Here is a 23,749-nt window from a genome sequence, read left to right as displayed (position 1 = left end):
AGATTCCAGGAAGTTAGGACGTTGGCCATGGATTCACACTCTAACCTGTGTGAGTGACAGGGGGACTGGACTGGGGCTGGGTCAGGGTGGGGTCCATGTGGGGTATGGGCAGAGTCAGGGTTGGGTCGAGAAGAGGTCATGCCTGAGTTTGAGAGATGTCAGGACTGGGCAGGGGTGGAGTGGCAGTGGGGAGGGAGCGACCAGTCAGAGCAGAATCAGAGAGGGGCCAGAGTAGGGTTAGGGCTGGGCAGGGCTGAGCCAGCCCTGGTGCCCCTGAGGTCAGTTCTTAAGTTTCTGGAGGGTGTGAGATCTGAATTTGTAAGCCCCTTCCTATCTGCCCCTACTCCACCCCACTCCCAGGGGGTCTGAACCAATTTCCTCCTTGTATTCCCTTTTCCAGTTCAGTGTCCCTCCTAGCTCTCTTTCTCTTCTGTCTCTGTCTCTCTTCATCTTTTCCTGAGGCCTTGGGGACCAAGAGAAGGTTGGACCCATTCCCTGCCCTCAGAGACCTGCAGCCCAGGCTTGGGAGGGGAGGCAGAACAGCCACAGCTTGAGAAGGGCTCAAAAGTGGACAGTGGAAATGTAGGAACTCCAAGTATGTGCAACCTTTCCAGTCAGGAGTGGTGATATTGCAAACTTCCGTTTCCCTTATCCTTCCTTTAGGCTTTTGTGGTAGCCTTTTGGAAAAAAGAAAGAGGAAGGAAGGAAGGAAAAAAAAATGCACAGACTTTTATGTCTTTAATTACATGAATATCAAACTCCTCTGTGTCTTGTTTTCCTCATTTGTCCAAGGAGATAATGGTATTTCAGAGAGTTGTCTTAAGGATAAAATGGGTTGGGGCGCCTGGGTGGCTCAGTCGTTAAGCGTCTGCCTTCTACTGAGGTCCTGATGATTGAACCCCATATTAGGCTCCCCAGGGAGCCTGCTTCTCCTTCTCCAGCTTCCCCATGCTTGTGTTCCCTCTCTCACTATCTCTCTGTCATAAATAAATAAAATATTTTTAAAAAGAAAAGGATGAAGTGGATTAAGAACATGTAAAAGTGCCTAGAACCAATCATAATAAAAACCTGTTGGATTTTTTACACTTCGCAAATACTGATTTCGACTCACCAAGTTATGTTCTCCATTCCCCAAGCTCCTTCCCAAGTCCTAGACCCGTATACCCAACTTCCTCTGAAATCCACACTGAGAGGTGCCACAGAAGGACAGGAAGGAATTACTAGAACTAGATACCATGAATGTCCCCACGAGCTCATTTATTCTCACATTCCATCATTACCTTTTTCATTAAACAAATAGCAAAGGGTCTATACCAGCTGATGAGGGGTCAGTGGGAAACAGAAGATCTTTGTTGTTGACCCTCAATGAGGTCCACTGGAGAAGACTGGTAGGGAAAAAAAGTAGTGGGATAAGGGGAATCACAAGTCTGTGACAGCAGTGAAGAAAAGTTGCATGTTGCACGGTGGGAGCATTTGGTGTGTGGCTTTGTCCAAGAATTGAGGCTTGGCTAGGCTGGACAGCTCAGGAAAGGAGATGCGGAAGGAGTGGCATGGTTAGGGCATTTTGGGCACAGGTGGAAGTAGAGTACAACAGGCAGAAGGAGCAGCCTGAACTGTGTGTGGAGGTGCTGAGGTAGGGAAGCTCTCAGTGTGAAAGGGACCCTGTGAAATCTAGTGTGGCTGGACATAAGTGAGCAAGAGAGGTGGGGCAGGAGTCCCTGCCAGTCGGGAAGGTTGACAGGATCACAGGGGCTTGGTGGATGTAGGGTATAGATGACACCATGGATCTCGGCCTTGTGAACATGCTTTGGAGCCTGTGTTGTAGCTGTGTGTGTCCTGGATTGAGATCTGTGACAGGGTCTAGATAAGGGGATGAGGTTGAGAGCAGAGATGGAGCTGGGGTTTGGGGAACAGGAACTGGAGGAGGGGGTTAGAGACAAAACAAGTATGTTTGGGCTTCAAACAGGGTTGTGGATGGGGGCCAAGTTGGGTATTAGGGTTAGAGATGAGAATGAGGATGCATTTAGAATCAGAGACCGGGCTGAGGTGGGAATTGGGGTTTGGGTGGGGGTGGGGAGATGGCTGTGGGAGGAAGGGGATTGATAATGAGGTAAAAGGCAAGGTCTGGGTGGGGGTGGAGATGTGGCCATGGTCAGAAATGGAGACTAGCATGCAGCAGTGGTTTGCAGGTGGATCCTAGCCCCCAGAACTCTCTTCTTTCCCAGCCGACGTGGTCTCTTCCTGGGACAAGGACCGCAAATTCATCCTGCGGGGCTGGTCTCTTGTCTTCAGTGTCCTTGCAACCCTGATGGTGCTCAGTGTGGCGGATGGACGTCTGGTCTACTTGCAGGGCTCTTTTACAGGCTACCTGGGCATCTGGACAGACTGCAGGAGGTACAAGTGTGCCAACCTGGGCCAAGTCACCGGTCAGTAGGCGCCTGGGCAGGCTATGGGATATTTGAGGGAGGGGGTGTATCAGGACGTTATTTTGGGGCAGGAATCTCTGAGGAATCTCTTTGGATGTTCTTGGGAATGTTTAGAATTCTTGGGAGGGTCTCCGGAGATTCCCTAAAGGCATTGTGAAGGAGTCTTCTGGAGTTGTATATGACTTTTGAGGAAACAGGGAAACAAGACTGTCCTAGTGGATAGGAAGAGCATCACAATTGACAGAAAATCAATCTGTCTCATGATTAGATGGCTAAAGACACCATCATTTTCTCCCTCACTTAAAAAAAAAATTATTTATTTGAGAGAGAGAGAGTGCAGGGGGTAGGGGCAGAGGGAGATGGGGAAGGAGAGAGAGTCCCAAGCAGACTCTGCATTGAGCCTGTGGTAGGGCTTGATCTCAGGACCTGGAGATACTGACCTGAGCCAAAACCGAGAGTCAGATGTTCAATAGCTACCCCCTTCCCTCATTTTTTAAAATAGTGTTTTTTAATTTTTATTTATTTATTTATTATTTTTTAAAAAGATTTTATTTATTTATTTGACAGACAGAGATCACAAGCAGGCAGACAGGCAGGCAGAGAGAGGGAGAGGAGGAAGCAGGCTCCCTGCAGAGCAGAGAGACCAATGCGGGACTCGATCCCAGGACCCTGAGATCATGACCTGAGCCGAAGGCAGCGGCTTAACCCACTGAGCCCCCCAGGTGCCCCTAAAATAGTGTTTTTTTAAAAAGATGGTTAAAGAGGGGTGCCTGGGTGACTCAGTGGGTTAAAGCCTCTGCCTTTGGCTCAGGTCGTGATCCCGGGAACCTGGGATCGAGCCCCACATCAGGCTCTCTGCTCAGTAGGGAGCCTACTTCCCTTCCTCTCTCTCTGCCTGCTTGTGATCTCTGTCTGTCAAATAAATAAATAAAATCTTAAAAAAAAATATGGTTAAAGAAAGATGATTTCCAGCTCCTTCAGAAACATCTTGCTTCCTTGTAGGTCTCTGTGTGTTTCCGGCACTTATGAGCACTGCAACAGGAGGCAGCCCAGAACCTGGAGCCAGAGTGCCTGGGTTTGGATCCTGGCTCAACCATTTGTTGGCTGGGTGATCTTCGGCAACTTCTTTGGCCTCTCTGTGGCTCAGTTTCCTCATTTCTAAAATGGTAGTGGTAGTAGTCCCTATTAATGCATTGTTAGAAGAATTAGGAAGTTAAAACAGTGCCTGGTACTTATTAAGTGCTACACCAGCATTAGCTATTTTTATTATAAGGGATTTTTTTTTCAGCCAATGCACCTACCTTCATTTCAGGTCTCAAATAAGTTTATGAAACTTCCAGAACATTGTGCGATATTAATCTTATTTATTTTGGATATCTATTTTTTTGTATACCTCCCAAACTCAAGTTGGTGTAAGTAAGACAAACATGGTTTCAAGTTATAGAAAAGTACAGAGGCCTAGATCTATCCCAGGTTCAGGTACTGCTGGATCCAGGCGCTTAACGGGTGTCATTAGGGAATCCGTCTCTTGCCACCCCTCTGTGAAGGCTTCCTCTGTGTTGGGCCTCAGGCAAGCACTGCCTGGACAGTGGCAGTGGGGACCATGAATAGCACCCAGATTCTCTCCTTTCTGTGAACAACCATGGGGGAAAGAGAATAAGTTATCTTCCATATCCCTCAAGCAAAGATCTCAGGATTAGCACTGAGGGGATCATATTTACTTCTCTGGGATTTCTCACTCCTCTCTGCACCAGTTGCTGTGGTCAGGAAGAAGTCATGCTGTGAATGGCTGGGTCTAGATCAGATGCTTTTCTTATGAGTCAATAGAGGGGCCATTTCTGTCAGAGGCACAAGGGCCAAAGGTGGACAGAGAGTTCCTTAAAACAAAGTCAAGTTGCTGTTGCCAGAAGAATAGGAATGGATGCTGGTCAAGCAAAAAAAAAAAAAAAAAAAAAAAAAAAAAAAAGGTTCACAAATTTCTCCCATATTAATAATACTTTATTGGAACTTAATTACCTTGGGGGTAAATTCCCAAGAGCGGAATAGCAGTCCTTCAGAAGGGCTGAGAAGACTTTGTAAGACTTTGATACACATTCCCTAAAATTTAAGTTACTTTTATTTGAACAGGCAATATATTTACATAGATTAACATTTTAACAAGTTCAAGAGTCTCCCTCACATTTCTGTCCCCCATTCCACCCATTCCCCTTCCTGGGGGCAACCTGTGCTACTAAGCCATTTTTAAGATCCTGTGTGTTCTTCTAGTCTTGTTTTCTGCACACATGAGAATATAGTTATGTTTATATACAGTATGTATAAACAAACATCTACATGTACACACATAAACACCCACACCTATGTCTCTCTATATATTGCATATATTTATCACTTAAAAACACACAAGGTGGTATTACAGATCTCTTTTTATTTTTTAAAAAAAATTTAAAAAGATTTTATTTATTTATCAGATAGAGATCACAAGTAGGCAGAGAGGCAGGCAGAGGAGGCGGGTGCAGGGGGAAGCGAGCTCCCTGCTGAGCACAGAGCCCAATGTGGGGCTCAATCCCAGGACCCTGGGATCATGACCTGAGCCTAAGGCAGAAGCTTTACCCCACTGAGCCAACCAGGTGCCTCTACAGATCTCTTTTTAAAAGTAAATCATCATTTATTGAATGCTAAGAATGTATAATCCTTTATGGTTGGTATAAAGACATAACATATAGGTTATGAGGGCCTTTTTTTTTTTTAAGATTTTATTGTTTATTTGACAGAGAGAGAAATCACAAGCAGGCAGGGAAGCAGGCAGAGAGAGGAGGAAGCAGGCTCTCCATAGAGCGGAGAGCCTGATGCAGGGCTTGATCCCAGGACCCTGAGATCATGACCTGAGCTGAAGGCAGCGGCTTAACCCACTGAGCCACCTAGGCGCCCTGAGGGCCTTTTTAAAGGTATAGAAACTTGGAATTTTTTAAAAGATTATTTATTTATTTGACAGAGAGAGAGAGATCACAAGTAGGTAGACAGGCAGGCAGAGAGAGAGAGGAGGAAGCAGGCTCCCTGCTGAGCAGAGAACCTGATGTGGGGCTTGATTCCAGAACGCTTGGATCATGACCTGACCCTGTCGCTTCCTGTTGGCGAATGGAAGAATGAGGCACAAACAAGTCAGCTGCAAGAGAAAGGGAGCAGGGGGCAACAGTAGAAAAGACTGTTGCCCCGAACAATTCCTCAGTCTCGCTTTTATTAGATAGAAACAGTAACCAACAGAAGGGCCGAAGAAGGCCAAACGTTAGTCATATGCCTTGTAGATAAACAAGAAGGAGGGCAAAATAGGTTTGTACAAGCAGTATAAAGTTTATAGTTGAACAAGCACATTCAAAGGACTTATCTAAGTAGCCACAGGTGCTCTCCGGGAGGAAAGGGGAGATAACGGAAAAATGAAGCAGGTGGCGTTCCACCCTGAGCGAGCCAGGGCATCCCCAGCCGCTCAGCTTCAAGGCCGTATATCGTCCTCTCCCCCAGAGGCCTGTTGCCAGTATGTGTTTTTCTTAAGGCTATATCTAAATGTGCTTGGTAACTAGTAAAATTTCCCATGGGTTATATTTTAAGTAATACATTGTTCTGAGGGGCAGTTGCATGACCCAAAGGCAGAGGCTTTAACCCACTGAGCCACCCAGGCACTCCAGAAACTCAGAATTTTTATGTTTTAATTTCCCTACCTTTGCCTCTGAGATTTTACCAATTACTTCTCAGCTTTGGGGAGTTCTTCTCCCTCTAGATTTTTGGCGAAAATTCAATAGTGGTTGTGTGTGTGTGTGTGTGTGTCTGTGATTTTAATATGGGGTTTGCAGAGAGAATTGAATCCTGTGCTCCTTGCCATCCTATGGAAATAATCTGAATTAGTCAGGAGTCTTTGAGATCATAAGTAACAGAAACTCTAACTTGAAATAGCTTGAGTGAAGGAATTTATGGTCTCATTTAAATGAAAAAGAGTGGGAGTAGGAATGCTTTTGGGCATGGCTGAATTCAAGTGTCCAAGTGATAGCATTAGACATTACTACCTGTCTGTTCCTTGGCTACTTGAATTGGCTTCACTCTCAAGGCTCCACATGGTGGTAAGTCAGGATCTAGTTAGAAAAATAGATAATTCTAGATGCTTCAGAGGGTAGTTAATATAGAGACAGAAGAAAGGGAGGTGGTAGTATTACCAGAGCCTGGAAGCTGGAGCCATATGGAAGGCATAGACTCATGGTAGGATTTGCTTAGAGGTGACTAGAATCATAGGGGGGAAAATGCAGTTACTGCTAAAGACACCAGCTGAGGGGGTGGGGTGGGGAGAGGGAAATAAATACACTGGCCTGTCCTCTTCTTCCAGAGCCAGTCTTCCACTGTGCTGCGCATTAGCCAAACCTACTAAGCCAGTGAGCAAAGGAAGCTCAGAAATGCACTCCTTGCAGTAAAGAACAGGGAAGGGTGGGGAGCGGATCTGAGAGCAGACAGACAAACTGGCAGAACTACTAACAATGTGGCCTCAAGTCTGGCAGGAAAAAAAAAAAAAACCACAAAAAGTTTCTGCAAAAGTCTTGTGTGATGGGTCACATGAGCACCCCAAATCAAATACAGCAGCCAGAGCAATGCAATGCATTGATCAGCTTATAAGTGGGGCTGACAGTGGTGAATGGACCTTGAAGCTTACACCACAAACGTCTACTTCTGACCAAAACACAGGTGCTCCATTCTCTGGGATGACAAGAGCCAGGGACTTGAATGTCATCTCAACTCTCTTTCTCCTGTCCTCCTGTCTGGTTCCCTTTCTTAGTTTTACTCTATCATATCTCAAGCACCCAGGAGACTGGGTCTAAGGCTCAGGCAGCCCCAGGCTTATAATCCTCTTGACTAAAAGAAAGAGTTTTTGACAGCTTCAATTAGAAAAAGTGCCAGGGGATAACTGTGTGGCTCAGTCGGTTAAGGGTCTGCCTTTGGCTCAGGTCATGATCCTAAGGTCCTGGGATCAAGCCCAGCATTGAGCTCCTTGCTCAGTGGGGAGTCTGCTTCTCCCTCTGCCTGCCATTCCCCCTGGTTGTGCTCTTTCTCTCTCTCTTTCTCAAATAAATAAACAAGATCTTTAAAAAAAACAAAGAAAAAAAAAACCCAGAGCAGAGCTTGGTTGGTTGGCTTTGGTCATGTGCCCATCTTTAGGCCAATCACCATGGCCTGAGGTATAGGGCACTGTGATTGGCTCGGCCAGGGTCATGAGTATCTCTGTGGCCTGGGGAAGGCAAGGTATGTCATGAGAAGTCCTCAACCAGGATTTTGTGATTGACCCCCAGAGCACTCTTGCTATTCTGTATATATGACCAAGCTTTTACTTTCTGGTTAGGTTTCTGGTTATGTGATATTCAGTTTGCCAGAAGCAAAGCAGATGGAGTCTTAGCTTATTTGGCTGTAAGAGTCTTGCACTGTTCATAAGTAGGCAAAGTAGGGAAGAGTGAAAAGGAGATGCAATTCTCAGAAGGGGCAAAATTTTTGTTCTGAAACGTATATTGGATAAATAGCAACTTAAACTGAGTGAGATTATGTTTTAGGGTATTTGGAAGTTTTTCTTGTGTGTACATATCTGTGTATGCTCTAATGGTCAAGGTAGGTGATTTGGAGAATATCTGTGGGGGACTCTGGGATGTGAATGGGGATAATATTTGGGAGGTTCTGGGAGTGTAAATGGGATCCCTAGGGGATGTAAGTGGGAGAGACTATAGCAGTAGTAGGATCCCTAGGGGATGTAAGTGGGAGAGACTATAGCAGTAGTAGGGGGACTTTGGAGACTAGGGATGACTAAAGTGTTTTGAATAATTTTGAGGGTGCTACTGGGGATGTCAGGGTACAATACTGAGGGTATTAATGTGAGTTGCTGTGGGATGCCTTTGGGGGTGTCTGTGGGGATGACTCTAGAAATGACTGAGATGATTCTGTGGGGTGACTTTGAGGCTGTGAGTGGGAGTGACTTAGGAGTCATCTGTGGGGTCACCTTGGAAGTATTGGTGGAGTTGATTATGAAGGTTCTGGGGTTGACTTTGGGGTTGGTGGGGGGTGATTTGTGACAATTTTGAGGGTGTAATTGGGGCTGATTTTGACTACACAGGTGCCTAGGGTGACTTTATGAGAGTCATTTTGGGGTTTCTAGGAAGGTACATAGGTGATGGGATTGTGGGTAAAGCTGAGGAGGTCTGTTGCCAAATTTTGGGGGTGTTCATTGGGCCGCTGCTGGGGATGGCAGTGGGATGAGATTGGAAGGTGACCTTGAAGAGTGTCTGGGGATGACTCTGGAGCATTTCCTCTTCTCTCTCTAGTTCTCATCCATATGAGCATGGGCTTCATGATGCTGGCCCTGACCCTGTGCCTCATCCTCCTCCCCACCATGGGCCTCTCCTTCCGGCCAGTGTTCCGACGCCTTACTAAGGTCGACCTTGTCTTCAGTTTTCTCAGCTTCAGCATTGGTAAGTGTCGGCTTGGGGAAAGAGGTGCCTTTCCCACCACCAGTATTTCTCCCCACAACTCTCTTTTTGGCTTTGGGAAGGTGTACCTCTAAAGTTCTGTCCTGCTACCTTCTGGGTCTGTCTTTGAATGTCATTTAGGGTTCTCTGCCACACTCTTTCTGTGTGCATCTCAGTTCCACTTTACCTTTTGCAGTTGGGGTGAGTGTTGGGGGTTATGTCTCTCTCCCCTTCCTATTTCCCCTCTTTCTTTCCACTTCTGTCTGGGTATCTTTCTGTCTGTCGCGGGAGTGTGTGTGCATATGTGTGCGCGCGTGCGTGCGCGTGTACGCACAATGGCTGGTCACAAAGTGGCGGGGGAGAGGAGAGGCTGTCTCTTTTCTCTTTCTGGGGGGGGTCCTGGGGTCCCTGCCCAGCTATGTGTCCATCTCTGGCCTCACCCCAGTGCAGGGTTCCTGATTGTTCTCAGTCTGACACTCTTTGTAGTCAGCTGCGAGACGTTGCACCCGAGGCCACAGATTTCCTACCTGGTAACCACTTACCTGTGCTGGACTGCAGGCGCCTTGATGCTGTGGGCCGGTGAGGGCGGTGCCTCGGGAGGAAGGGGCGGTGCCTCGGGAGGGCAGGGGCCGGAGCCCGGGGGAGAACTGGAGGCAGGGCCCGGGGCTGGATAGGGGTGGACCCGAGGGGAGACGGCCATGAGGCATTGGACAGGCCCTAGGGCGGGACGCGGAGTGCAACCGCTCACTCGGCCTCCCCGCACCGCTCCTCCCCCACCCCCTTCCCCGGCCCGCAGGAACTCTGAGCTACTTAAACCATGTGGGCATGTGGAGCAAAAGGACGTCCTCTAAGGAGCCGCAGGTGAGTTATCGTCGGTGGGCTTTGAAGAACACCCTGAGAAGCGTGTCCCAACAGCAGCCTGACTCGGACCACAAGCACACCGTGGACCTGCCCGAGGCACTCACCCCCTCAAGCCTCCCAAATCAGTCGCACGGAGCTTCTCAGGATACTGACCGATGACCACGGTCAGATACCGGGCCCATCCCCTTAATCGTGGCCACGTGCCCGAAGAATGTGCCCCCATTCCTTGAGCTACCCTTTCCAGCTCTTTTCCCGCCCACTGAATCTCTGCTCCTACCCCTACAATGCGACACGGCCCCCTTCGATTCCTAAATTGTCTTCTGCGCAACTTCCAGGTGTGCCCCCCACCCCCAATCTAGCTAGGGCCGGCCCCTGGGTGACAAGCCCCCTCAGGCCACGCCCCGAAGCTGCACTACAACGTGGGAACTCCTCCCCTTCCAGGGCGAGTCACGTTCCCAGTGGGAACACTACACTGCCCCCCATTTGATGTAGCTGCACCCTTCTGGGGAACCAGCTTCTCCCCCAGAACGGCATGGCTTGTGATAACACTTCCTACACCGCCCCCCCCCCCCTTACTGACTTTTCCGACACGATAAAACGTGGGAGCCTCATAACCTTTAAGTCCGACCCTCTATTGCGTTCTCTCCCCCAGGGCAGGGTCCAGGGTTCAACGTGTGTGAACCTGTATCGAGTCCCTTGCCCTTGCTTGCCCTTTGGGGTCTGAGCCTCTCTCTGCGGGTTTGTCTACACCTGTCTTGGCTCATTCGTGCACACCTCCTGCCGAGAGCCTGGGAGGGCTTGAGACTGGGCTGCTGGGATCCCCAATTTCCAGGTTCCCAGCGTCTGGGAGGCCAGAGGACAGCAAACGTGATGCGAATTTGATGCTTATGCGATTTTACTGGGGTAGAGAACATATGGGGGCATTCAGGAATTGGCTGTCATGGTCTCCTTGATCCAGTCCAGGTACGAGATCACTTTGGTGTAGATGGCGGGCATACTGGGGCTGCCACATGGAACGTGGCCCCAGGATGTGATACCTTGAAGCACACCATCGCAGATCAGTGGGCCCCCTGAGTCACCCTGCAGCACAAGGCGGAGAGGAAGAGGAAGGTCAGCAAGGCCCCGGGGTCTGTGTGTGAACCACCAGTTCTAACACCCGGGCTCACAGAGTGCAGACAGCGACTCCCCAGCTCCGGGAAAGACCCAGTTCTCTCCAGAGTCCACTGCCAGAGGGCCGGTGGGATGCTAACAGAGGTGAACTCTGATATGGAGGAGGGAGATCCATGGGACACCAGGATGAGGGTGTGGGAAGGAAGGGGGGCAGTGGGGAGGGCACAGAGGCTGGTTGGGGAAGCTGGAGTTGATGCCTGATTAGCTCTCAAGTCCAGAACCTGAGTCCCCTCCCCCAGCACCAAGAGGCCTGGGGGCAGGGGGTGGGGCAGGCTGACTCACCGCACAGGTGTCCTTGCCGCCCTCCAGCTGTCCAGCGCACAGCATGAACTCTGTCACCTTCTGGGTGTGGGCCTTGGCACATACATCATTGGACAGGAGTTTGAGGTCCACACACTGGAGATAGTCTGGGTATGTGACTACAGACCAGACAGAAAAAGGGCTGTGACCAGACCCCAGGTGGCTCCTCAGACCCTGAGTCTAGTCCCCAGCTCCCTCCTCCCTACACCCAAGTGCCTGGCCCGGCTCTAGCGTACACTCATCTGGTTCAGTGCTACCCCAGCCAGAGGCATAGCAGGTGCTCCCCAGTTTGGGTTCCTGAGTGGGCAGGTCCAGGACCCTCACGGCGTCTGTAATCTGGACAGGCGCTGCCAGGCGGAGCAGCATGAGGTCATGGCTGTAGTCCTCTCCCGGGAGGCGGGTGTGGTTCTTGAGGAGACTCAGGTTGAATTCAGGGTGTGGAAAGCTCTCACTGACCTGGACAAACTGGGCTGTGTCTTCATGCTCAAACAGATTGTGGCGACCCAGCCAGAGCTGGTAATTGCTGGGGAGAGAGGGGGCCCCAGGGAATGAGGAGAGAGGAGGGAGAGAGGGAGATGGGGCCAGGGAAGGTCCTGAAGACAGAGAAACAAGGAGTAACCTTGGAGAGAGAGAGAGACAGTTGGGAAGATAAAGGGCTATGAAGAAAAGACAGTGAGTGAGAGACAGAAGGATGTGACAAGGTCAAAGCCAGAGACAAAGACAGGAAGAGAGAAAAAGAGAGAGCACAAAGGGAGAGAGGGGATGAGAGGCAGAGGGGGAACAGTGAGAGACAGAGCACAAAGGAGGCAGAGACAGTAGAAGGAGGGAAGGAGCAGGAGGGAAGGAGCAGGGGTGAAGGACCACACAGGGAGGAGAAGGAGCAGCAGGCTCAGTGCCACAGGGACAGGAAGCAAAGGGAGAGAGTGAGGAACACAGGTGGTGGGGGTGGAGGGCAGGCTGAGAGAGACAGGGAGGGAGGTCAGGGAGGCAGAACAGGAGGGGCAGGGAGGGGGCCTGGGACAGGCTCAGCTGCAGCAGGGACTGTGGGGCTGGCTCCCCAGCAGCGGGTGGGCTGGCCGCCAGCCCAAGGTCTGCTCCACCTCCCTCCCCAGACTTTCTCCCCCTTTCTCCTCCTCTTTTTTTCTCCTCCTCCAACCTTACAGGGCCCCCACCGGGCTCCAGCTGAAACCAGCCCTTCCCTGTGTCCCCTGGAGGACATCACTGTCCTGGAGGGAGGGTCTGGGTACATGAGAAGCGCTCCCCCCCACCCCCAACCCCATGCACACGTCAAGAGAATCCCTTCCTTTTCTCTGGGGATCCCCCTCATTCCCATTCTGGGGGTGCTCAGCAGCGATGCAGGAGAGGGAGTGAGGTCTGCAGCAGAGGGACCCAGAGGTGGACAGATGCAGGGAGACACAGACAGACAGACACAGGACAAAGCCAGTTACTAAGAGACACAAAGACACAGGGCAGGGAAACACAGGAAGACAGTTATAGGGAGAGCACAGAGACATAGGCTGCCATGGGAGGGCTTCCTGGGTGGTCCCTGCCACTCTCCATGGGCCCCAGACCAGTACCATCTTTGTTTCCCTTAGCCCCCCAGCTTCCCCTTAGGTGAACCCGGGGTCTGTGCCCAGTTGCTTATTCCTGTGGGAGCACAGACATCCACCCTCCCCACATGCCCTGTCTCCACTCACTCGTTTATGCAGTGGGCAGCTGTGAGCACCCACTGTGGGTGCACCAGGACACCCCCGCACTGGAACTTGCTGAAATGGTACAGAGCTGCCTGCCAGGGTTGGGAGTTCAGCTCACAGTCCCAGCCTCCTATGATCCGGGACTGGACTGGGGGCGCGGCACCTGTGGAAGGGGTGCTGGGTCAGGGCAGGTGGGAGGTGGCCCTCGGGCTGGGGATACTGGGCTAGGAGAGGGAGCTGTGATGTGGGGTTGGAGGGACATGAAGGCAGAGGAGCAGGGCTGGAGGCCTGGGGAGATGAGCAAGGGGTGTGGGGGATTTCTGGAATTCTAGAGCCATCCCTGGGATTATGGATTGGTGACGGGTCCTGTGTGGAGAGACTATGCTGAGAACAGAGCCAACCACAGGGATCAGGCAGGAGATAAGAAGGCAGTGTGTAGAGTAGCATGTGTGGGGACCGGGTGATATGTGGGTGATTTGGGATCTTGGCCTGGGGAACAGAAAATTGTAAGTTCCGAGAGGGGAAAAAAAAAAAGATTCTAGAAATAGAGGATATATGCCCCAAGAGTGTGGTTCAAAAGCTGGGGAGGAAGGATTTGGGGGGTTACAGAGATCCCAGGCTGAGCAATTGGTTAGGGCCCAGGTTGGGCTTTTGGGGGTCTGGAAAGATTCAGGGGAACTTTCAGGGAAACTAGGTCTGAGAGGCCAAGTATATAGCACCTGGGCTGAGGAGTCTTGGTGTGATTTGAGGTCCCTTGATTGGGCCTGGGAGAGGGTCCCCTGGGCGTCTAATGTTTTTGTAAATGGTTTTGTAAAAGGGGTGAAGCCGTGGAACTGGGGTTGGGGTCAGGACTGGGAGGGGGCTTAGGGGATACAGAGCTCCATGAGATTTCCTCTGGGATTGGGTGATTCTCATGGAGATGGGGTTCATCGTCTGCAGGTACAGGAGGGATCTGGGGGTCTCTCGGGGGTGGTACCAGATAGGAATGAAGATGGAGACTTACTAGGGCCAAACAGCTATGGGAATGCAGGGAGGACCCACTCGATGTGGCGTTTTAGAAATATAAGCTGGAGTACTTGGTGGGTGGTAGGGCAGGATAGCTGGCCTGTGAAGGTATTTGGGGATCCTGGAGGGAAGTCGGGAAAACCAGAGCCATACAGGAGGGATTCACTTGGGGAGGGCTGGAGCATGGGGAGGAAGGACATTCCAGAAAGGAAGGAGCCTGTAGCTGGGGGTTCTGGGTGTTCTTCCTCAGGGAGAAGAGGGGGTGGTGCTGGAGCAGGGTTCACAGACAAGGAGTTGGGGAAGGAGGAGATATTTGTAGAATTCTTATACCATGATGGGCCCCCCCCAGAGTCACGAGCCAGAAAGTCTGTTTGGGGAGAAATATAGGTGTCTGATGGAATTTGAGGGTCCTGGGAAGATTTAAAGGGAGCCAGATGCCAGGGACAGGAGGACGTAGTTGAGAGCGGACAGCCAGATGGGAAAAATCACCAGCGTATAGAAGAATTTGGGGACTCAGGAGCCAAAGCCATAGAGAACTAGGGGGTGGGTGGGGGTGATTAGGATCCCAGGGCCTGCTGGGATTGGGGGCCCTCCTTGGAAGAGTTGGAGTCCCCCAAAGAAAGAGACAGAGATGGCCCAGGCTCTGCCCCTTTGGTAAGGGGCAGGAGTCTAAGCGGGAAGAGGAGAAAGTTCTGGGGGTCCTGGGAGGGGGCAGGGACCTATTGCAAGAATGAGGACTGCAACCAGGAAGAGGGGCTGGAACTTTAGGGGCCTGGGTCTGGGGTGGAGTGTGGGAGAGAAAGAAGTTATGGGGGGTGAGGGCAGCATGAAAGTCGGACCCACTCCCCCACCCCACATCTTCCCCGCTGTCTCACCAGTCCCCACCATGGACAGGGCAAGGCAGAGAACCAGGAACCACATGGTGACCACGGGCAGGCTGGTGGTGAGCTTGGAGCTTGGAAGCCTCCCCAGGAGTGTTTTAAAGCCCTCGTCCCCCCTCCCACCCTAGCCCCACCCCTGCCCTGCTGGCAACAGATACTGGCCAAGGCCCTGCCCCTGCTGCCTGGGGGCTGGACACCTCCTTCCACCCCAGAGCTGTGGAAGGGGCGGGAGACCGAGCACCTGTTACACGCTGGCTCTGATTGTGCTAGAACGGTTCCTGGGGCCTGAGGTCAGAGAGGGCAGGGCTTGGAGCTCCTGGGCCCCTGCTTTTGGAGACAAGAGCCGGTGAGGAGAGGTGTGGGGGGTGACTGGGACAAGAAAGAGGAGAGTGGAGGAATCAGTGACCACCAATACAAAGCCCCATACATTGGAACCCCAAGGAAAGTCACACACCTGAAGAACCAGTGTAACCTCAAACACCAGCGGTGGGGCTCTGATTCCCTTCTTCCTGCACCACCTGAAGCCAAGATGCCAGTTTCTCAGCTTCAGCTGTCTCTGAAACGTAAGCTTTGGCTTTCAGAACACCCTGATTCTGGGGCGCCTGGGTGGCTCAGTGGGTTAAGCCTCCGCCTTTGGCCCAGGTCATGATCCCAGGGTTCTGGGATGGAGCCCCGCATGGGGCTCTCTGCTCAGCGGGGAGCCTGCTTCCCCCTCTCTCTCTGCGTGCCCCTCTGCCTACTTGTGAGCTCTATCTGTCAAATAAATAAATAAAATCTTAAAAAAAAAAAAAGAACACCCTGATTCTTACACTCCCCGACTCAGGATCTAGGCCCTACCCTACTGTTTCTCTCCAAATAAAGTCTTGGATCTACCACCAAGGTGGTATCTACCACCATCACCCTAGTACCCCCAGATCGAGAAGTATGAAGTTTCAGTGGTCTCCCCGATTATGTTCCCTAGCATTTCAAAACCCAGTGTCCCCCTGCCCTTCAACAATGTTGGGATCCCATTACACCTCACCCCTACTCCTTGTTCCCCTGGATGCTCAAGGTTATGTCCCCCAAAGTCCCGCAAATTCCAAACTCTCTGCCTTCCACAGTCAAGTGCATCTTCACAAATTCTAACCCCCCTTCCCCCAGTAAAATATTTAGGTCTCAGGAGCCAGGTTCATGTAGTTCAACATTGGGTGACCTTGAAGATCACACTTCGGGGGGATCTCTGTTGAGAACTGGGAACCAGATTCCTGCAGCCTCAGTGTTAAATTCATAGGCCCCTGACACCTTCCCTTGGCTCTTCAGTAAAATCAAAGTACATCGCAGGGTAACCCAGTCTCCACTATGTGTCAGGAAGCCCGCCCAAGGAAAGGAGAGCGTTTGCCATTTTGCCTGGCTACCAAGAAGTCCACAATGAAGTCTCGAAGAAAATGAGGTCATTCTTGATCATCTAGTGTGCTGGGTCCTCTCACTGGGGTCCGGAGATATATTTGCCCAGTGCCAGGCACTATTTGAATCAGTTCATATGAGCTTCCTCATCTAATCCTTACAGCCCTGTGAGGGAAGCAATACAGTAAGTTCTGTTTTACAGATGGGAAAACCGAAGCTGAGGGGCACTGGGTCTTTACCTCAAGATTACACAGGTGGGGGTGCCTGGGTGGCTCAGTGGGTTAAAGCCTCTGCCTTCGGCTCAGGTCACGATCCCAGGGTCCTGGGATCGAGTCCTTCATTGGGCTCTCTGCTCAGCAGGGAAGCCTGCTTCTCTTCCTCTCTCTCTTTGCCTGCCTCTCTACCTACTTGTGATCTCTGGCTGTCAAGTAAATAAATAAAATCTTAAAAAAAAAAAGAATACACAGGTGATCCTATGTGTATGGAAATGAAGAGAGCCCTACCTCATGCAGTTTCTCTTCACCTAGGCATTGGGGTGTGGGTGAAAAGGAACAGTGCACAGGGCTCTGGGTCTCCTTACAGTCTCTGGCTCCCACTTCCTTTCATCCCCAGGAAAAAGTCACAGAAACTTGCATCAGCACTCTTGTTATCTCAGTGTTTAAAATGGGTGAACTTGGACGCCTGGGTGGCTCAGTGGGTTAAGCCGCTGCCTTCGGCTCAGGTCATGATCTCAGGGTCCTGGGATCGAGTCCCGCGTCGGGCTCTCTGCTCAGCAGGGAGCCTGCTTCCTCCTCTCTCTCTCTCTGCCTGCCTCTCTGCCTATTTGTGATCTCTCTCTGTCAAATAAATAAATAAAATCTTAAAAAAAAATGGGTAAACTTGAGCACCGGCCCTGGCAAGGGACAAGTCCTTGGATAACATCTGTCCCTTGGACAAATGAGGTCTTGAGGGTTGGCTCAGTTCTGTCCCCAGTCAGGATGGGGCTGCTGGTCAGCTCTGGGAGCTTCTTCTCAGAGACACGAGATAGGAGACCAAAACTGTCAGTTCCTCTTCATGTTTTCCTTAATCCACTCCAAGTAGCTACAGACTTTGGAATAGACACCAGGCTTGGTAGTAGTGTCACAGGGGACATCACCCCAGGACACAATGCCCTGCAAGACTCTGCCACAGACCAGGGGTCCCCCAGAGTCACCCTGTGGGGATAAGGGAAAGTGTGAATGGGAAACTTCTGGATCCAGGGCCCCCATTCCTATCCCAATCACCCTTCACAATCTCAATCAAAATCTAATCCAACCCCACCCCATGCAATCCCACCCCACCTCAACTCAATATAACCCAATTTAGCCCAAACCAGTCCAACCCAACTGCAGCCTAACACAAGTCAATACAACTCAGCCAACCCATGTTCTATCCTTTTCATGTAACCCCACCCAACCCAATTAAACCCCTACATCTTCCCCATTCAGAATCAAACCAGACCTACGCCCATCCTCTTTGCCAACACAACCAATCCTAGTCATCATCATGTCTTTCACATCCTAGACAAAGTTTTCCCTATCCCCCAGTTCAACCTTAAATATTTTCCATCTAAATCAAACCAGGGGCACTGGGGTGGCTTGGTCGGTTAAGCATCTTACTCTTGCTTTCAGCTCAGGGTCCTGAGATGGAGCCCAGCATAGGGCTCCAGGCTGCAGTCTCCATGCTCAGTAGGGATTCTGCTTGAGATTGTCCCTCTGGCCCCTCCCTACCTTGTGCTCTCTCTCACTCCCTAAAATAAATAAATATTTCTGAAAAAAAAAAATAAAATCAAGCCCATTCATATTCCTTTTTTAAAGATTTTATTTGTCTTTTAGACAGAGCATGAGCAGAGGGGCAGAGGGAGGAGAAGCAGACTTCCCGCTGAAAAGGGAGCTGGATGCGGGGCTCCATCCCAGGACCCTGAGATCATGACCTGAGCCACGCTTAACCGGCTGAGCCACCCAGGTGTCCCAAACCCATTCCTATTCTTAACTCAAACCCAGGCCACTCCAAACCAATCACCACATCATCCACCCCAAACACAACCTAATCCATCTCCAACCTCACCCCCATTCTGCTCTTCCTTCTCCATCCCCAAACCTCTCCCTGGCATCTTCTCTGGCCCAAAGCAAGCACAACCTGACCCCATCCCAACTCCCAAACCTGTCCCTCTACCCCATGGCTCTGACCTCACAAGAGTCCGGGCCTCCGCCTACTCCCCCCCCCCCACACCATAGAGGCCATCAGGCGCCCTGGGTAGTCCTTGTTACAAGATGTGGCTGGAGTAACACTGATGTTGGCACAATGCAGGGTATCTGGGTATCCGTCATGGGGGAGACAGTGGACTTGGAGTGAATCCGTATTTTCAGGCCCTAGTCTCCTTCACCCAAGAGCCCTGGAGAATAGGATCCCTGGAGGCTCAGGCCATCCTTTCACTCACCTTGTGACTCTGTGCTCCCTTTGGTCCCAGGCTTGTCATCAGACAACAGGCCCTTGCCGGACACCAGGCAGGCCTCACCCCGTTGGGGGCAACGTGTGGGCAGCGAGCGCCACGGGGCATACGTGCAGGGAGAGGGACGCGGGCCGTGTCAGACATAGCAACAGCAACATGTCACAGCGATGGCTGCGGGCTTCGTAGTGTGGGTGTGGGATGACTCAGGCCACAGTGCACAGCCGCTTGGGACCACCGCGCTTGCGCAGATTGTGTTTGCCCAAGTGCACTCTCATGAGGCTGTGAGGGCGGGTGAGGGCAGGTGATTACCCGCAAGAGGAGTGAGGAGTGCACAGAAAGATCAAAGAGCGAGCGAGCTGGGGTCCCCCCACCTTCCGAGAATCTGGAGACGCCATACACTGTCCAAGGCACTGCAGCCAATAGTTTTAGGCCCCGCCACTCAGAGACCAAGGAGATGCACCCCCCCCCCTCCCCTGCTCCCGCCCCGGAACTCAACCCAGGTTTCAGCTCCTTCCTCCGCAGAATCCAAGATGCTCAGATCCCTAGACCCTTGCTGCATGCCCCTCAGGACTTGGAGCTCTGCCTTCGTACCAGGTTTGGTAGTGGTTTGTAGACCACGCCCAGAGTGCGGAAACGAGGGAAGCGCCACAGCTGAAATGCCCACGCTCAGAGAGGGCCACTTGGCATGGCTGGGAGTGGGGCTCACACTCCTCACTTCCCAGTATCTAGTCAGTGTCATCCTGGGCTGCTGGGAGAGGGGGCAGAGGAGGGTCCCTGAGGACAGAGTCCTTTTCTTTGGGTCCTACACCTTGCCTGGACCCTATTCATACCATGCATTTTTCATTTGTGCTTTCCCCCAATCTCTTAAGGTGTCCCTGTCCTTGAATTTTCAGCACTGCCTTCTCTCTGGCTTTTACCACTGCTGCTTGTTTTCTCCAGAACTGTCCCCCTGCCCTTGGCCCTCACCTGTTTACTACAGGATTCTGGGAGAGCAGGGAGGTGGGAAAGGACTAAAAGTCAAGAAGTCCTCTGAGATTAGTAGAGACAGCAACATTGGATACAGGTTCCAAAAGATGACCACTTGGAACCAGCCACTCAAGGTCACCAAGCTGTCACAGACATCAAATGGATGTGGCCACTCAATACGTATGACACGCAGTCTTGGCTTCAGAGTCTGAACATCTCAGCCAAATGCAGATATGGCCACACAAGGTCATGGGCAAACTTGGGAACAACCAGTCTCCCAAACTTAGGAACTGAGGAAGAGAGCATTTTAAGCTTAAATTCACTTGCATATACATGGGTTGAAGTTTTAAGAATCACAGCATATTAATAGACATAGCTGAATATGAACAGCTACAGCAGTGGCGTGTGTGCATGTGCGTGTGTGGGCACACACACCCACACACCACAGACCCTGATTTGCACGTAGAAGTTCACACCTAAATTTACAGTCTCTAGGGGTGGCTGGGTGGCTCATTGGTTAAGCGTCTGCCTTCAGTGTGGGTTGTGATCCCAGGGTCCTGGGATCAAGCCCGGCATCGGGCTCATTGGTCAGCGAGGAACCTGCTTCTTCCTCTCCCTCTACTTGCTGCTCCCCCTGGGCTTGGGCATTCTCTCTCTCTCTGACAAATAAATAAATGAAATCTTTAAAAAAATAAATTTACCGTTTCCAGTGTGGATCTGAATATACCAGTCACAGACTTGCACACTAGTGCACAGGGACTGGACAACACGGTGGGGTTCTTAATAAGGGTACATGGGGAGAGACATACATATGAACTCAGACCCTCAAAGACTTGTTCACAGACATGAGTCTACGTATAGGGGTTAAATCTAGAATGTTAGAATAAAAGCCCTAGATCCAAACGTGTTATCTGTGAGCCTCTGAGCAAATTATTTGACCTCTCTGGGCCTATGTTTCCTCCTCTGTAAAATGGGATTATTGTAAGGATTAAATATGTGTGTGTCTATGATGTCTGGCTTATTATAGTTGCTTAATAAAGACTAGTTATTTTAAATAAATGACATAGATTTACTTATGTAGGTGTACATGTGGATAATTAGGTTCTGGACAGAAATTTAGCCAAAGTAAGTCAGACATATGACCAGGCTCAGATGAAAAGTCAGGTCAAAATTGTGATTCTTCTTCAAGTGTGGGGATTCAGAGTAAGAGACATGAATCCAGAGGGCCAATACTCAGATGTGGACCCATTAGATCAGACCCCAGGGAAACAGTGCACACAGGGCTAGATATCTAAGGTCAAAGACGTAGCCGGAGACACAGGGCAGGACATAATTTACCATCTCCAGATGAGCCCCCCACTCAGTCACTGGTGTTCAAGGTCACTGGTTTTTACATAGGGAAACTGGTTCACACATGTGGGTAGGGTGTGGAAACACAGAGCTTTGAACCCCCCCCCCCCACACACACACTACACCATGCACAAGGACATAAACAGGGATATATCAAGGTTACAAGATTATAATCTGCTGCTGGGCAATGGGGATATGACCTCTGAAGTTCACGCAGACACCCATCCTGGGGCAGGAATTTGCAGAGCCAGACCAAAAACCCATCCTCTGCCTGCCAGGGTCAGGAACTGGGCCAAGGGCCCTGGCAAGGTTGGGGGAATGCGGATGTGGTGGACAGGGGGCTTAACAAGGGAAGGGCGGGGTTGTTGTCCTGTGAGGAAGGACAGAGGGTGCAGGCTGAACCGCCGGGTGTCAAGGCTGCTCCTGGCCAGTACAAGCCGGAGGGGGGTGCAGGCCCCAGCTGGGTGCAGCAGGCAGGCAGGAGGCAGGGAGGAGAAAGCACAGAGAAAGCCTGAGGGGAGGCTGGCAGCAGGGGGGAGCTTCAAGGGGAGCCCAGAGGCGAGGGTCATGTGAAAGTCCACCCTCCACTTCTCCAGAGTAAAGGCATCAGGTTACAGTTAAATTCTCCATGGGTGGTAGTTGAACATGGGCTGGAGTTTTCCTGCCACCCAGGGTCACCTTGACATAGTGGTCACCCCTCCCCAGCCTCAGCCCCTTTCCCTGTCAAATGAGGCTAGTAGAGACCACCCCACAGAGATGTTTTGAGAATTAGGGGAGCTCTGGCATATTATCCTTGTGGCTGCCTGGCATCTACCCAGCACTCAGCCCACTTACAGGACACTACCCTGGACTAAGTATCTTCTCATGCCTCACCCACAGGACCAGATTTAACCCTTACAACTCTGGGGGCGTCTGCTGTTATCTCCATATCACAGAGATGTTAAGTTACCAGAACACAGTGAGTTGAAATTCCAGCCCAGAAGTCTGTGTTCGTGGCCTCTTAACACTTGTTTAAGTCTTATGGTGAGCTTTTTTTTTTTTTTTTTTGGCTTATGGTGAGCTTTATCTACATTATGCTACTGAAACCTCACCATTACTGTCATAGGTAGCTGCTGTCTTCTAGAGAAGGCACTCTAGGTAGAGAGAGGTAATTTCCTCAAGGTGACACAGCAAGGAAAGGGCAGCCCCAGAACTTGAATTCAGGTCTGTGTCACCCCAAGGACTGTTCTTGTTGTCAGAAGCCCAAGAGGCCTCAGTTGACATGGGGACTCCAGGGCAGCCCCAGGCCTCTGACAGTCTTAAGGTAGGGTGAGGACTCTGGGAGGGGGGGAGGGGGAAAGTAGACGACTGTAGGGCCTGGATTTGTTCTTGATGTTGGGGAGGGGGACGACATTCCCATAGACCCAGACCTGACCTGGGCCCACCTCATCTGCAGATATCAGCAGGAAGGAGAAGGTGAGGAGAAGCCACATTGTGGAGCAGGGACAAGGGTTCTGTTGAAGTCTGCGGAGAGGAGAGAGTAAACCCGGTTGAGGCTGGACACTTGGGCCCTCACCTGGATCCCTCCAGACACAAACTCATCCCACCTGCTGCTTGATAAACTTCTTCTACCATCTTTGCCCACCCCCTCACCCCAGACTGCTCTCCCCCCCGCCCCGGCCTTCCCAGGTTCCTACCCACCCCAGCCTAGCCCGGTTCTCCATCTCTGAGGGTTGTGTTGTTCCTCCAGGCACCAAAACAGACTCTCAGGTGCCCCCAGAGCCTATCAGGCCCCAGCACCATCCCACTTGCTCCTGGATCTCTCTCCATGCTTAAGGCTCTGGTTCAGAATACGTTCTCCTCCCAGACCCTAACCCAGCCTCCTACCTGGCCTCCTGGGTGCCCATTGCCCCCCACCCCTCCTGTCTGTCTCTCCAATCAAGTTCACACTCCCCAGCCTACATGGCCTTGCAGGGTCTTTCTAGACCCAGAGCTGACCATGTTGCACTCCTGCTGATAGCCCTCAGGATATTGTCAGCACACCCAGTAAAAAGTCCTAGCTCCCCAGCCTTACTTTCGAGGATATGAGTGGTTTCTCTCTTTCTACCAGGCCCTCTGAGGGGGTCTCTCATAAGCTTGCCCTTCTAGATGCAGCTGATTCTCCCATTTTCCTTCCTTGATGTCATGCCTCCATGCCTCTTCCTCCCAGGTATGCCATTCCTTTCAGGATCCACTTGACTTTGAGGGATTTTCTGACCATCTCTAATGAGTGGTGTCTGCCTCCTCCATCAGACTGAGAACTTGCTGTAGGCAGGCCTGACCTGACTGAACACTGGATTCCTGGTGAAGGGTCCAGTCCATGGGAGGCCCTAACAAGCTTTGGGAATGAATTAAAGCCTTCCCCTTATCTTCCAACTTCATATTTTCCCTCCAAGGCTCAGCTCCCACCTCTTCCAGGAAGCCCTGAGACCTAGCAGATGTCTTTTCTGGGCCTTACAGCCCCTGGTGTACCTCTATCACACCACAAATCCCCAGGAATGCTCATATAAGGTCATCTCAGTGTCCCCAGCCTGGGGCCTGGCACCTGGGGAGATTGAGCTGAGCTGACCTGAACCCTTGATAACTCCTGACCTTTTCTTAGCTCTGATACAAGAGCTTTGGGGGACATCCTCCTGATTCACTCTATCCCCCTCCTCCCTGGCCCCTCTGCAGCTCCTTCTTGCATCTCCAGGACAGTTTCTTTGTTCAGGTCCAACTTGAGGCTTCAGTAAAGGGCACA

General features: G+C 51.2%; 3 protein-coding genes across 3 annotated transcripts; 1 reads left to right on the top strand and 2 right to left on the bottom strand.

Annotated features, from left to right (window-relative positions):
- Window positions 1-13: 13 nt before the first annotated feature.
- On the top strand, window positions 14-10,529 carry LOC101692010. The gene is made up of 5 exons (XM_004767176.3): window positions 14-49; window positions 2,226-2,426; window positions 8,768-8,914; window positions 9,398-9,490; window positions 9,708-10,529. The coding sequence occupies exons 1-5, from the start codon at window positions 28-30 to the stop codon at window positions 9,929-9,931; spliced, it is 687 nt and encodes a 228-aa protein (XP_004767233.1). The 5' UTR covers window positions 14-27; the 3' UTR covers window positions 9,932-10,529.
- Window positions 10,530-10,649: 120 nt separating this feature from the next.
- On the bottom strand, window positions 10,650-14,922 carry KLK1 (kallikrein 1). The gene is made up of 5 exons (XM_004767177.3): window positions 14,817-14,922; window positions 12,940-13,099; window positions 11,479-11,765; window positions 11,225-11,361; window positions 10,650-10,852 (listed from the first exon to the last, which is right to left on the bottom strand). Exons 1-5 carry the CDS (start codon window positions 14,860-14,862, stop codon window positions 10,697-10,699), a joined length of 786 nt encoding a protein of 261 aa, XP_004767234.1. The 5' UTR covers window positions 14,863-14,922; the 3' UTR covers window positions 10,650-10,696.
- Window positions 14,923-17,245: 2,323 nt separating this feature from the next.
- On the bottom strand, window positions 17,246-22,463 carry KLK15 (kallikrein related peptidase 15). The gene is given in 7 exon segments (XM_004767175.2): window positions 17,246-17,398; window positions 18,413-18,436; window positions 18,438-18,568; window positions 18,664-18,769; window positions 18,771-18,954; window positions 19,267-19,400; window positions 22,401-22,463. Coding segments are annotated over 7 exon segments (795 nt in total).
- Between the last annotated feature and the right edge of the window lie 1,286 nt (window positions 22,464-23,749).

This window comes from Mustela putorius, unplaced genomic scaffold (genome assembly GCF_011764305.1).
Source record: "Mustela putorius furo isolate JIRA1106 unplaced genomic scaffold, ASM1176430v1.1 tig00000196_pilon_pilon_pilon, whole genome shotgun sequence".
Lineage (NCBI taxonomy): Eukaryota > Metazoa > Chordata > Mammalia > Carnivora > Mustelidae > Mustela > Mustela putorius.
This window is presented reverse-complemented; position numbering and strand designations above follow the sequence as displayed.

Bases quoted from the DNA above. Each gene is read 5' to 3' on its own strand.
- LOC101692010 (XM_004767176.3), top strand. From the start codon at position 28: ATGGATTCACACTCTAACCTGT. The intron at 50-2,225 runs GTGAGTGACAGG...CTTCTTTCCCAG, and splicing joins GGATTCACACTCTAACCTGT to CCGACGTGGTCTCTTCCTGG. The intron at 8,915-9,397 runs GTAAGTGTCGGC...CACTCTTTGTAG, and splicing joins TTTTCTCAGCTTCAGCATTG to TCAGCTGCGAGACGTTGCAC.
- KLK1 (XM_004767177.3), bottom strand. From the start codon at position 14,862: ATGTGGTTCCTGGTTCTCTGCCTTGCCCTGTCCATGGTGGGGACTG. The intron at 11,766-12,939 runs GTGAGTGGAGAC...CTCTCTCCCCAG, and splicing joins GCTGCCCACTGCATAAACGA to CAATTACCAGCTCTGGCTGG. The intron at 11,362-11,478 runs GTACGCTAGAGC...TCTGGTCTGTAG, and splicing joins TAGCACTGAACCAGATGAGT to TCACATACCCAGACTATCTC.